Source organism: Lycium ferocissimum, chromosome 9 (assembly GCF_029784015.1).
Source record: "Lycium ferocissimum isolate CSIRO_LF1 chromosome 9, AGI_CSIRO_Lferr_CH_V1, whole genome shotgun sequence".
In the NCBI taxonomy this organism is placed as follows: domain Eukaryota; kingdom Viridiplantae; phylum Streptophyta; class Magnoliopsida; order Solanales; family Solanaceae; genus Lycium; species Lycium ferocissimum.
Window position 1 is genome coordinate 57,371,515 of NC_081350.1, and position 14,724 is coordinate 57,386,238.

General features: G+C 34.6%; 1 protein-coding gene and 1 pseudogene across 1 annotated transcript; one reads left to right on the forward strand and one right to left on the reverse strand.

Annotated features, from left to right (window-relative positions):
- The first annotated feature begins 896 nt into the window (after positions 1-896).
- On the forward strand, positions 897-4,527 carry LOC132031359 (uncharacterized). Its single transcript, XM_059421289.1, has 2 exons — positions 897-1,222; positions 4,131-4,527. The coding sequence occupies exons 1-2, from the start codon at positions 1,057-1,059 to the stop codon at positions 4,412-4,414; spliced, it is 450 nt and encodes a 149-aa protein (XP_059277272.1). The 5' UTR covers positions 897-1,056; the 3' UTR covers positions 4,415-4,527.
- Positions 4,528-5,033: 506 nt separating this feature from the next.
- On the reverse strand, positions 5,034-6,799 carry LOC132029403 (aldehyde oxidase GLOX1-like; annotated as a pseudogene).
- Between the last annotated feature and the right edge of the window lie 7,925 nt (positions 6,800-14,724).

Sequence of the window (14,724 nt, forward strand, 5' to 3'; positions counted from 1 at the left end):
TTTAGGCACTAGCTCACGTTCAAGTGCTCCAAAACACTCTCGAGCCCCTTGGGACCCGTACAACCCATAGCCACAAGTCATACCAAATGAACATACAAGAAGTCTCAAATACGAAAGAGGGATTCTAGAACTCAAAACGACCGGTCGAGTCGTTACAATAAACTAGTCAAGGATCAATCTATATGATGATCCATGCTATTCTCCATCTATCTACAATAGTGATGCAAGCAATAGTATCCAACGCTTTATTTGTGGAGGAGCAACAAGCAAACTTTACAAAGTATAGTAAGTGGTAATGCCATATGGTATACATAATAATAAATAAATAAAAAGAAACAGAAAAATTAAGCCTGAAAAAAAAAATTAAACTCAATTACTAGTTATCTCCAAATTACAACCATTTCACAAAATATATGTTAGTTCAATAACAAATTGTAGAAGAAGTTTTAGAAACTCATTAATGTATTTACATCGAAAATCAGCTGAAAAAGAAAATTAAGAAAAAAAATCTAACCAAACTAAAGTTGTTTGATTCAGATTGAATGACAATTTTTCAGAATCGAAAAATCAAATAAATTCAAAATTAAATATTGTACTTGATGTGGATCGAAAATTGAATATCGTACTTAATATCTACACAATCGTGGTATTTAATTTTTTTAATTTTATAAATACCGTACTTGATGTGTTGAATTTTATACAAAACAACCAAAAACTATCAAACATAATAGTATTAGTTATGCAAGTTTTAATACATAAATTACCCCATCCTAACCAGCACCCAACAACACCTAAATTTTAATGTAATTCGAACTTTATTAAATTATGCACACACACCCTGCATAGCCCTCCTATTTTAAGAGATTTGTCTAGTCATAGAAAATTCCTTATACTCCAACAGTACCGAGTCACCGACGAAACAAATGAGTTGAGCGCGAACCGGGTTCAAGTACCGGTCCAACCATCTCTCAACTACCTTATTAAAACACTTCACCGGTCCAATTCTTTTGTCTTAATGAAATCTTGTTTTTTGCAAGAAAAAAAAAAAAAAAAACAATGGAGTCAAGTTGGAGAAAGGTATTATTAATGGTACTTTACCAGATTGTAATTACAAATTTGACCTTACAAGGTGTTAGAGCTTGGACTGGTGACATTCATGGAAGAGTTGTTTGTGATGTTTGTGGTGATTCTTCTGTTGGTCCTGAAGATCATGTTCTACAAGGTTCTTTCTTTACCCTTTATCCTTATTTGATTGATTTTAGCTTTGTTTCATTTTTTCTTACTAGCTAATCTTGCTACTCTTCTGGTGTTTTTGTTTAAGAGTTTTACTAATTTTATGGATTGCAGTGTTTAGAATCTTGTGGGGTATTTATTTTGCTTGATTAAATGATTGTTATGTTTATGCTGGATGCTTAGTGATAGTTTCAGAGAAACTGGCCTGCTTAGTGCTCTCAAAGATAGGGGTGATTGTACCCTATGCATCAACTAAAGTTCCAAACTTTATTTCTAGAGATAATGGTCAAAAACACACCTGAACTATCACTTTTTCACGACTTTCACTACCTAACTATCAGTTGTTCCTTTTTCCTACCTTAACTATCGCCTTCTGTGTATTAAAGCACACTTACGTGATAATTCAGGTAGTAAAAGGTAACAACTGATAGTTGGCCTAAGCAGCTTCGAATTGTGTTTTAATACATAGATGGTGATAATTGAGGTAATAAAAGGGAACTACTGATAGTTGGGGTGTGAAACTCGCGAAAAGTGATAGTTCAGGTGTGTTTTTGACCATTAACTCTTATTTCTTTCTTTATTACTCTTTTTATTTCTATGTTGGTTGGTTAAAAGGAGATGAATTCTTCCTGTTTAGGATTAAACCAAGGCAGAATGTTCATGAACCTAGTTACAAGTAAGGTAAAGCATCGGATATCCTAATCATTGAGTTCTTATTACTCCTTCCATCCCAAAATATTCTTATTACTCCTTCGTCCCAAAATACTTATCACTTTTCGCTTCTCAGGATTCAAACTATATGAACTTTGACCAACATTTTAAGATGTATTTTTTCACCATATCGATATGAGAAGAACTGCAATTTATAGCACTTTTCGTATAGTTTTCGGATATCTGAGTTTTAATTTTAAAATATTAAATTAATCTAATCCAATGTAGCTCCAAAAATTAGTCAAATTGACTCTCGAGAAATGAAACGTGACAAGTATTTTGGGATGGTGGGACGAGCAGGTAACTGATTAGAAAATAAATGCAACAAAAAAATCATTAAGAAGATTCATTGGACATCTAGTAAATGGTGCACTTAATGATAGAAATCAACTTACCTTGGGAAATCCTAATGTGAAATTGTTAAGGATCTTTTAGAAGCAAACTGTTATGCTTTGCTAACCAATAAAAGATTTGAACCCTGACGGGCTATTTGTTTTATTTGATATTTGATGTTTAAAATGCAGCAGAAAGTAAACCAAATTCCTGAAATTTTGAATAGGACTGAATAATGCCTTCTGTTTCCTCTCCTTCCGTACACACTTACATAGAAATATAGGCTAAGCATCCCTATATACTCTGTGTGGTCCTGGGAAAAAAGTTATTATGTACCAATTACACCACGGATCTATCTCCGTTTTCCTGGAAATTATATAGATTAAAATCTCTACCACTGTATAGTTCTGTTGAATTTGTAAAGGCTAATGGGCTTGGAAGCACAATGATAAATCTTGGCATGTGTATTCGGGTACTACACAATTGCACTTGCGAACACCATCCTTGCGCATGTTCAACATCACCCTTAATCTTATCCATAAGAAAGAAATTAAGAGAATCTTATTGCACCAGTAGATGCCTAATGCACAGTAATTCTCTACTTCAGTCTTCCTGCTACCTGCTATGCTTCTGTTGGCTATTCTGCCTTGTTTAGTTCATGACTTGACTCTTCATTGATTATAAGCTTTGCTATGTCATATGCTTTTATTGTTTGGTATTTGCCTATGATATTGGGGCTTATAGAAAAAAGGTGCCAAAAGATTGTCATAGGAAGTCTGGAAATTTGATCTATGATTCATTCATATTAGGCTTCAATTCTTAACCAACTCCAAAAGTCTATCGAGAGTTTCCACATTATTTTTCTTAATACAGCCAAAAATTCTCTATGACAGCGTCGTTGGTCCGGATATTTTGCTTATTATAGCGAAAGGTTGTTATAGAGAACATATAATATATGTAACATAACATGAAAAATCAGTTCCAAAATTTCTTTGGCCCTTATAGTGAAATGTTGTTATAGAGAGGTCTGACTGTATATCAAAGAGTAGAGAGCAATCTCAACAAAAACGCATGACTGGATTTTTCCACGGTGTCAATTTTAGTCATGGATACCATGATGGTTTGGTCGTTCCACTGATGATGGTGAGAAGGGTAACACGCCCACTGTCTATCACCTTTTAAGCTCCTTCCTTTTTCCTAACCATCTATTGTTATACGGAATACAGTGTTGAGCAGTTGCTGGGTGTTTTTCTTTAAGGGAATGTTAGATTGTAGGTTCTTGTTTTGCTATCCTCCTTCCCGCTTTTTGTTCCAGACACTTCATTTTCCTTTTTCCTAGAATATGCTCTGGTTTGTACTCTGGCAGGTTTAAGGTCAAACTAAAGATCAATCAAAACTTAAGGCTGCGACAAAAGAAAAAATCTTTATTGGACTTGTATGGGATAAAGTCCAAGCATTAAGTACTCTACATGATTTACTTTTAAATGCTTCAATGTTAGCTCATCATAGACGCTTGTGGTCTGACTCTTCCCTGGAACCCGCGCATAGCGGGAGCATAGTGCACCGGGCTGCCCAATGTTAGCTCATCAAAATAGATGCTTCATTGTGCCTTTATTTTATGAGAGAAGATGTCTCTGCAGACATCCTGCTGGTATCAAGATCCTTACACAACGAAGGCATAGAACAAAATTTTTATAAATCTTTTCATTATCAAAAAGTGTTTGCACTCTTTTTGTCACAAAGTATCTTTTTCAACTGTTGATGCTGGATGCAAGACTATCCTATTCTAATTTTGGTGCTAGGGATACACGTATACCGTATCTTAAGGCGGTTATCTTATTTCCTTCTTGCAGGTGCAGAGGTTGCTGTTCTTTGCATAACGAAATCTGGGGAAGTTTTGAATTATCAGGCATTCACAGATTCAAAGGGGATATATAGAGTGGCCGAGACAATGCCTGAGAGCGATCGTTGGGATGCGTGCCTAGCGAGACCTATCAGTAGCTTCCACGAGCACTGCACACGCCTGGGAGATAGCAACTCGGGGGTGAAGTTCAGCTACAATCATCCTTCAGGATATTCACACACAGTCAGACCATTTGTATATCGTCCCACCAATGTTCCAACGTACTGCATCTAATAAATATTGTATCATATGCTACAAGCTATCTAAGCTTGTTACTGTTATTGTATCCTGCAGGTTGCCTTGATTTTATTGAAAATCCAGTAGCAATCTGGATATATCTGGTAACATTTCTCTGTTCAGTTTACGCAGTTAGAATTAGGGAGTATATGTTATCAACTCCACCTACACTCGCAAAGTAAAATAGATTTTGAGTTCAGAATAGGGGAAATGTTACATTAAATTGATAGCGGAAAAGGGTTAAAAATGCCCTTAAAGTATGCAAAATTCATCAATTTCGGCCTCCGTCAATAGTTTGGTCCAACAATGCCCATGTCGTTACTTGGTTGGGCTAAAAATGTCCTAATTTCACACAAAACTTAACAGAAGACTACTAAGGGCATATTTGGACTATATGCATACTTTATAAGAGCATATTTGGTCCAATCTAATTCCTAATTTCTAATTGCAATTATGCAACAACTTGTGAAGTTTTATATGAAACAATTTAGTTATATTATAGTGATTTTCTCACCAGTTTAAGGCATCACATAGGCACATTATCATTCCCTCTTAAATTTGCAAATCATTGACATATGTTCAAGAAAAGAAAACTATTAATATAAGATAATGAGGAAATTAAACAAGGTAACAAGTGATTTATTATTGCAATTTCTTCAATACAGAACAATCAAATAGAATACTACCATGATTACAACAACTTATTTCAAAATCAAAAATCCAAATTATTGGACCTTGACCCAAATTCCTTCACTTGGTATGTCCTGATGAACCACAAATAACATATAGTAACCGGGTGGTGCTAATTTACCCGAATTCGGGAAGATTGAATTGATTTGGTAAGTAAACCTTCCAATCCTTCTCACCTTTCCACTTGAAAGCACTAGCATTCTTTGATTCATAGTATTTGAATGTGTGTTAAATCCAGGTGCAACCATTGTCACTTTGACCAAATCTGTGTTTAGTAACCCGGAAACAGTAAATTGAATGTTAACAGGTTGCCCGTATCTGATTTTACTATGAGAAGCGGGAGAAATGATATGTGGTCGGGAATTAGCAGATTTCAGATCCAAGTAGGATGGAGAAAATGCCTCCAAGCTTAAATCTGTTGGAAAAAGTACTCCTGTAAAATTGTAAAGCTCATTCGGATTACTACCCCCAACAATAACTCGTCCATCTCTAAGTAAAACCGCTGTCGAGTGGTACATTCTTGGTATTGCATTTGGGTTTTGTACCTCGAATCTAGAACCAGATGGGTTATCGGGTCGGTAAATCACCGAACTCAAGACTGGGTTCCTAGCAATTTGCCATCCGGCTGTTCCCGCTGCTGCTCCATTGACAATCATCACGTAATTACCATTTGGTAGAATTACCATGTCTCCCATTGTTCGAGCCAGTGGCATTGTCTCCATCGTCCACTGTGGATTCGGGTCTGTGATTGTAATCCGCCCACACGTGTTTAATGCACCGACAAAAGTCACCTCTTGTTGCTCTGAGGTATGAGCCTCTTGGTGCTCCACCACACACCAAAACCTCAGCTTGAAGCATTTGTGCCCGCAAGTTCTTTAACGGAAGAAGAACTGCAGAACCTGTACTTGGATAATTTCTTGGGTTGCCACCAGGTATTTGTGGGTATGTCTTGACTATCGAGTTTGTCGTGTAATCAAACAAGATAGCTCGGTCATTGGCGAAAATGAACAGATTTCCGTCCACATTAAGAAAAACAAACGGGTAAATATTGTTCTCTTGTCTTAGATCATTAGTCTGCTGAAGAAAGGGTAGGCTAAATACATTGTTGGTTGAAGCAGTCTTGGGATAAAACTCGTAGTTAAAAGCGTCACGACCGCCGATGATAATTTGCCTTCCATCAGGAAGAAGATGGTTGGTGGAATACCATCGACTTTGAATTAGGCCAGCTCCCATTTCCTGCCAATCACAAGTGCTGCACGGTTTGAATACTCTCACCATATGTTTACCGTCGTTGAAGCCACCAGTTTGGACCAAAGTCCCGTCGGACGTGGCAGAGCCAGAGGAGCACCACACGTCAGTTTGGACCATGAGGGGTCGTATAGAATTGGTGGAAACGTCGTATTCAACAGAGTGGGCAGTGCAATCGACTTTCAAGGCGAGGTCATTAGGGTTGTTGCGACATTTGCCATTAGGCAATGAGATATTGGATGCGCCAAAGTCAGTACGGTCATACATGATGACTCGGTCGTTGTTGAGGAGTTGCATGTGCATGGCTGAAATGCCAATGTTCGACATAAGTAGATCCCACTTGCCACCTGCAGCATAAGCCAAATTGGGGTGACATGATAGTAGCAGAAGCAAAGGCAGCTGCCAAAGAATGCGGAAAAGAAGACTTCTTGTTTTAGCAGCCATTAGCTATGAATTTTAGACAAAAGGAGGATAATGAAGTGAGTTTTGATATTGGAGAGAAGGAAAGTGTGTTATGGAAGTGTGAGAACTGAGATGGGATGTCCTTTATATACTGTTGGGGTGGTAGCTTGTATTATAGGAAATTAATAATAGTACGTACCAGGAGCAAAGAATCATTTGCAAAAATAATTTCAGTTGGTGACAGTTTGTCGAGAGAAGAAACTAGAAAGAATATTGGGATTTCTTAATGGGAAACAGAGCTTAGGAATATTTTTGAAGGATTTAGCGAACACCATCTCCCAATGAAACAGAATAGAAAGTCAACTCATGCATGCATAACTTTTCTTGCAATAATTTCGAATACGTGTGCCAAGCTCAATTCCCTTTTCTTTGTTGGAAAAAACTGGTGAATATTTTAAAAAATGGAGTGTTTCTCATTATCAGGAAGAGTTTTTATTTTCTATTTTATAAAGAATTGTTCTTCTAATGAGCTAGTAAAAAACAAGAAAATGAATTAAGCTCGGGTGCACAAGAAAATTAGGCCGCAAGCCCGCAAGGCAACTCCTCTATTTGCACACGAAAGCACAGAAGGCTCTCGTTCGGGTTCTTTCACATTGACTAGGTTGCTAGGAAGAATGCGGGATTAGAGTCAATAAAACTAGTGCTCCCTTGTCACCCTCTAGCGTACCGAACTTATGTCGTGTTACTCGTAAGACATAAATGTTTTAGTAAATGCTAAGTTAAAATCAAATTCGTGAAAGACGATGGAGCAAACCTATAATTTTCAGCACGTACAATGTCAACTGATGGATGCGGGGAATGTATATCTCAAGTACTTTTAATTTGATCCGATATCATCCCCAAAAAAGTAATAGTAATAATAATAATAATAATAATAGTAATTATTAGTAGTATAGTACTAATAATTCTAATTTAGAGCTTGAATAAGGAAGTTTATTGATTTATTATATTTAGTTCCCCATCTGTCAAAGATCTCTCTTGTTTGTTCGCTGTTTAGATATCAAATAATTGTTTATTTAACTTATTAATTTGCACTCATTCCCTTGGAATATGTAATTTCATAATATAAAAGTATAATTACGATACGTAGTATTTTCATCGATTTGCTGATCATGGCTCATGGTGGTTAGTCATGGCTCTTAGTGCGCAAGGACAGACTTGTGTGTGCAATTACTTATGCATTATTTCATCAATAAGTACAAATATTATACTCCATCCGGTTCAAAAAGAACATCCACTTAGCCATTTGCACACCCCTTAAGGAAATACTAACTTTTAAGAAAAATAGGTAATTTGACTAAAATGCCCTTAATTAAAGAGATATTGGAAGTTGGTCACTTGACACTTAATAAGGACAAATCTGGAAAACTAAGATTAATTCTTTCTTGATTTGGTAAGTGGACACTCTTTTTTAACCAAAAAATAAAGCTTAAGCGGCCACTTTTTTTTTAAGAAAAATTAATCGGTGTAGTTTCTTCTTAGAGGTAATTATTGATAATAACTACCTTTTGATTTATTTATATTTAGTAGTTAAATTAATTTTCTAAATTACCATTGATAGCTATACCAAAATACATATACCTCTCTCTATTTTCCCTCATTACAGATTTCAGATTTTTCATCTTCTCCAAACCCTAAAAAAATTTCTCTCTCCTTCCTATTCACTAACACAACCGCCGCCGTCCCACTGCCGGAGCTCCGGCGACGAACCACGACAACAACACTTCTCTCCTCTCCCTCTCCTTCACATGAATGCCGGATCTCTCTTCCTACGAGCAACCGGAGCTCCACGAACCACAAGCAACCACCACATCCCGCCGCTCAGATCCACAACCGGAGATCCGACGGCTCAGATTCAATGACCTCAACTTGTTCACCACCACATCCCGCCGCTCAGATCCACAATCGGAGATTCGACACCTCAGATTCAATGATCTCAACTCGTTCACCAAGTCTAACTCCGTCTTTCCGTCCCATTTCACATCTAAAGTGTATTTTGTATTTTCGTCGGAGATCCGACCTGATTTAACTGTATTCTCTATTTTTTTTAGTTTACATAGAGTGTATTTTTTAAAAGGATTTCAATGTATTCTTCATTTTTTGGTGTAAATACAGTGGTATTTTGTATTTCGCCGGAGATCCGACCGGTTTTGATTTTATTCACCCCGTTAAAATGTATCTCGTTTAGCCAGAATCCATGGCTTCTTCTCCTTTATATCTCATATCTGAATGTATTTGAGTGTATCTGAGTGTATTTCGTCATATGTATCTCATATGTATTTGGCTCATATGTCTTGTATCTCATATGTATTTGGCTCATATATGTCTTGTACCTCATATGTATTTGGCTTCTTGTCTTGTATTTGAATGTATTTTTGCTTGTTGTCTTGTATCTGAATGTATTTGGCTTCATATGTATTTTGAATGTACACGATGCATTTTGAAATTTTGTTGAACTACATTCAAATACAGTGAATACATTCAACTTCGCAGCAGCTCGAATACATTCAAATACATGTGACATCAAATAAGGTTGGATACAACTGAACAGTGTATTCAAATACAATCAAATACAGCGAAAATGTCTAATGGTAGCTACGAATTGTAAATATGAAAAAGGTAGCTACGGAAGGTTAATTGGTCCTAAAAGGTAGTTATTTATGTAAGTTGCCCTTTTTTAACATGAGGGAGTATTGTATACGGAAAAGGGCCAAAAATGTCCATGGGCTATTGGAAAAGATCTAAAAATACCCTTCATCTACCTATTTTGTTAAAAATACTCTCAGCTTATCTTTGTGACTCACTTATGCCATTTGACTAACGGTTAACATTGAATTTAAAAATTAAAAAAAAAGTTAAATTCCACATGGCATTTTATTACTGGTCCAATTTTAAACTAACCCAATTAAATAAATCCACTTACTCGACCTGCCCGAAACCGGCCCGGAAAACATAAAATCTCAACAAAAATCATTTTCGGCCATTTTTGCTCTACTTCCTCATCTTCTTTAAGCTTTCTCAGAAACCTAACAATAGTGTTTTTGAGATTATTTACTTAAATCAACAACCATGTTTGAATTTTCCTGCAGTTCAAAATCTTAAAAATATTACAAGCATTTTAGGCATTATTATATATTGTCTTTCCACATTATTGCTAATTATCTTTCTAATCTTTGAAATTAATTGATATGTCACAGAATCTATTCTCTTTTTTTCTTCAAGAAAAATGAATAAAGTATGTGTTTAGGTATTTTTCTATTGACTCTCTCTGTCTCTTTTTCTCTGTGTGAAACTGTGAATTAATAAAGTGTAGTAAACAAAACAAAAGCCTTTAAAAACTCACCTAATTGGATTGTTTGCCATTTTGAGTTATTGCTGAAAGTGGGCTGTAGGTAAAGGTGTCAACCGGTTCGGGCTAACCGGTTTAACTTGAACGGAACTGGAACCGTAGAACCGTAGAACCGGTTCCGGTTAACCGTATAATTGTTTACCGGTCCGGTTCCATTATTTTAGAACCGGAACTCGTTAAACCGGTAAAAGCCGGAACGGACGGTTAAACCGGTTTAACGGTGAAAATAAAAAAATAAAAAAATAAAAAAAGGAAAGAGTCCGTTGCCGCATGATGTCCGTTAATGGACCGTTGGCAACGGTCCATTTGCAAAATGGCCGTTGCCAAACGGCCATTTTGTTAATTTTTGGCCCCCAAATTTTTTTTTTTTAACTCTTTAACCCATCCCCCACCCCTATATAAACCCTCTCTTCATTTTCATTTTAATTCACACCAATTCACTCTTCTTCATCTTTCTCTCAAATCTCAATCTCTCAATTATAATTATTTTGCAATAACTAGCCACAAAGTCTTATTATAGTTTCAACTTTCAATTATTAATTTTGCAATTATAATATTGTTGGTGGAGTTGGTGATTTTGCAACAATCCGAAGTAGCTTTGGTGGATTTGCAATTCTAGCCGCCTTGACTTTGTTGGAAATTAATCCGGCAATTTGGTACCTTCGTTCCAACTCTATCTTTATTTTTCGCAATTTAATTCTAGCAATTTAATTTACGCAATTTAATTTGTTGTAATTTATTTTCTTGTGATTTATTTGATTGTGATTTAAATTAATTCTATTTAATTATGTCAAAGAGATTAAGACGTGGTGCCGGTAGTAGTAGTCGTATTGTTAGGGGTGCGCTTAATGAGGAAACATTTGTGGAAGAAACACCTAATTTAGGTATTGATGTTGGTGGAAATAATCCACTTTTAGGTCATGAGGCAATGCAACAACATTTTACCGACACTTTTAATGAAGACTTAAATGATGATGATGAAACACAACCCCCCGAAAATCCCATAGGAGATACATGTCCTGCACAATCACATACACAAGACAAACCGCCTAGAACTCGTAAGCCAACAGCTAAAATTTGGAAATTTATGACTAAGAATAGGGAAACCAATCACCTACATGTAACATATGTGGACAAGTATTTAGTTTTAAGCAATGAACCGTGTAAGGATGGTGGAACGGGTACACTAAATTCTCATATGAGAACCAAACATATGGATGCTTGGGGAGAGCAAAACGGGTTCAAATGTGGGGGGGATTCAAATGACGATAGACCCACGAACCGGTAGAAATTTTAAGTATGACAAGAAAAAAGAACGCGTAGAAATAGCTAAAATGGTAGCTTATGATTGTTTACCATTTTCCTTTCCCTCGGAGTTTGGGGTTTGTTACTTACATTCAACGTTGTTATAATCCGTTATTTGAGGGTATTCTAGAAGTACTTGTAGAGCCGATGTTATAGATTTGTTTAAAAAATATAGATTTTATTTGCGCCACGTATTTAATTCTTTAAATTGTAATGTTTGTCTTACCGCCGATTTGGGTCTTAGTATTAACCATTTATATTTTTTTGCTATTACATGTTATTGGGTTGATGACAATGGGTTATGCAAAAAAGAATTATAGCTTTTTTATATGACGAAGGAAAAGGTCGTCACGATGGAAATTTTTAGCCGATTCAATGTCTACTATTATGAGATTTTTTAACATTTATAGAAAAACACTTTGTATTGCTTTAGATAATGCTTCTAATAATACAAAGGCGGTTGGTCTTTTTTAAAAAAGAAATAAACCCTCCTCTTAAAAAATATTTTTCATGTAAGATGTAGTTGTCACATTTTAAATTTAATTGTTAAAGATGGTCTTGTGCATTTTGATGATTCTCGATTTCAAAAAGTTAGAAATCTTTGTTGCGTTTCTTTTTTGTAATGCTAATAGGGAAGAATTAGAGATTTTAAGAATGCTTGTGTGGAAAATAACCTTAGACCTAGGAAAATTCAAGTAGAAATTGAGACTAGGTGGAACTACACTTACATTATGCTACAACAAGCATATGAGTATAGGATTCCCATACAACAAGTTCACAACAAATATAATGCGATAGTCGGGATTGGTTAAATTTTATGCATTGGGAAGATGTTAAAAAATGTATTGAACTCTTAGAAAATTTTTATAATGCAACTCTTGCTTTTTCTAGACAATTTTATCCCACGGTAACCGGAATTTTAGCCTACTTAGCGGAAATAGCTAGAGTTTTACAAGAGTATAAACATAAACCCGGTTATCAAGCGGCTATTTTTGAAATGATAATCAAATTTAAGAAGTATTTTTTTCCCATCCCAACTTTATTTATATTGGGTTCCCTTTTAAATCTTGTTTAAAAGCTGTTTTATACTAAAAATTTGGTTAGTCAAATTTATACATTTTAGAAATTAAGCGGGAGCTCAACCATCTTTAAGTCGAACTCGCTATTGATGATGAGTTTAGAAAAGTTTTTACTCATTATTCTAGTTTGGAAGAACGTGCAACACCCGTTGCCCACGCCCTACTACTTCTCAAAGTAGCAAAAAGGGCTTGTCGGGTTTAAAAGTTTTACATTCACAGCCAACTTCTTCTTCTGCAAACTTTGATGAATATAACTTTTATTTGATGCACCCAAATGTAGATATCAACCAACTTGGATGAGGTGGACGTCTTAGCATGGTGGAAGAAGTACAAGGCAAGCTATCCGGTACTTTCAAGAATGGCTCGAGATATCCTTACGGTTCAAGTATCAACCGTGGCTTCGAGAGCGCATTTAGCCAAGGAAGACGCGCAAATTGGAGACCATAGACATTCATTATCCGGCTTTAGCTTGCAAGTACTAGTGTGCATTCGAGATTGGATTAGATCGGAGCGACGCAACCAAAACTCGAAGCGGAGGAAGGCGAAGAGGAAGAAATCGAAGATTTGATAGCTAGTGGACCGGACCAAATGGAAGACTTTGAAGATATTTTCATGACCGAATATGATGTGGGGAAATTAACGAAATGGTTCAAAATTGGTGATTTTATTATTCTACTATTTTTGTACAACTCATGTATTATTTGCAAGTTAAAAAAAATACAACTTGCAAATAAATGTTATCCAAGAATGAATAAAAATATGGCTCATTGAGCTTACTTCTATTTACTTGTGTTCATATTTTTACTTTTATTAAGTTAGGAATATACCTAAAATATACTAAGAATATACTTATAAGTATATTAAGTTATATAGTATACTTAAGCATATATAAGTATATATAGTATATACTATATATAAGTATATATATTAAGTTATACCTATATTTAGTATATATATATTAAGTTATACATATATATAGTATATATATTAAGTTATATATATATATTAGTATATATAGTATATAAGTATATATACTATATATATTAAGTTATACATATATATAAGTATATATGTAAGTTATACATATATATGTATAACTTAATATATATATATAGTATATATATTAAGTTATACATATATTTAGTATATATATTAAGTATATATATAGTATATATGTATATATAGTATATATATTAAGTTATACCTATATATAAGTATATATAGTATATAGTACATATATATACATATATATAGTATATATATTAAGTTATACACATATTTAAGTTGTATTCAAGAAGGATTAATACCTTCAAAATATTTTGAAAAAAAACTACTCATAGTTTAAGGTCGCTAGTGGCCAAAAAATGGGTATTGCTTATAAATTACCCAAAGCTTATATTTGCCAAGACAAGGTTTGTATTCCTGAAACCATTGTATTGGTAAAAAATATTTCAAACCAAGTTATTTTGGGTACTCCATTCATCCATAAATTATTTCCTATTCAATGGATGGATGATAAAGGTTTTATAGGAACCTATGATAATAAACCTATCAAATTCGAGTTTATAATCGAACCTTTTTCAAGGATTTTAAATGAAATCAAAGATAAGCTGATGAATAAACATCAGCAAATCAATTTTCTTAAACAAGAAATTTATACGCTTCAAATTGAAGATATTCTACAAAATCCTAAATTACAGGATAAGATTGAGTTCATAAAAAATCAGTTTTCTCTACAAATTTGTAGTGATCATCCTAATGCTTTTTGGGACAGGAAAAGACATATTGTCACTCTTCCATATGAAGAATCTTTTTCTGAAAATAATATTCCTACTAAAGCAAGACCATGTCAAATGAATTCCGAATATTTGGAATTATGTAAAAATGAGATTTCTTCTCTTTTACAAAAAGGTCTTGTACGATCTTCAAAATCTCCATGGTCATGCATAGCTTTTTATGTTAATAAACATGCTGAACAGGAACGAGGAGTTCCAAGATTGGTTATAAATTATAAAACCCCTTAATAAGGTTTTAAAATGGATTAGATATCCTATTCCTAATAAAAAAATTTAAGATCCTTCATAAAGAATTTTAATTTTTTAAAGATTTAAAATCGGCATTGGGTTCAAATAAAGGGAAAAGTAAAATTTCGCTTTTAATTTTCCAAATTGGCA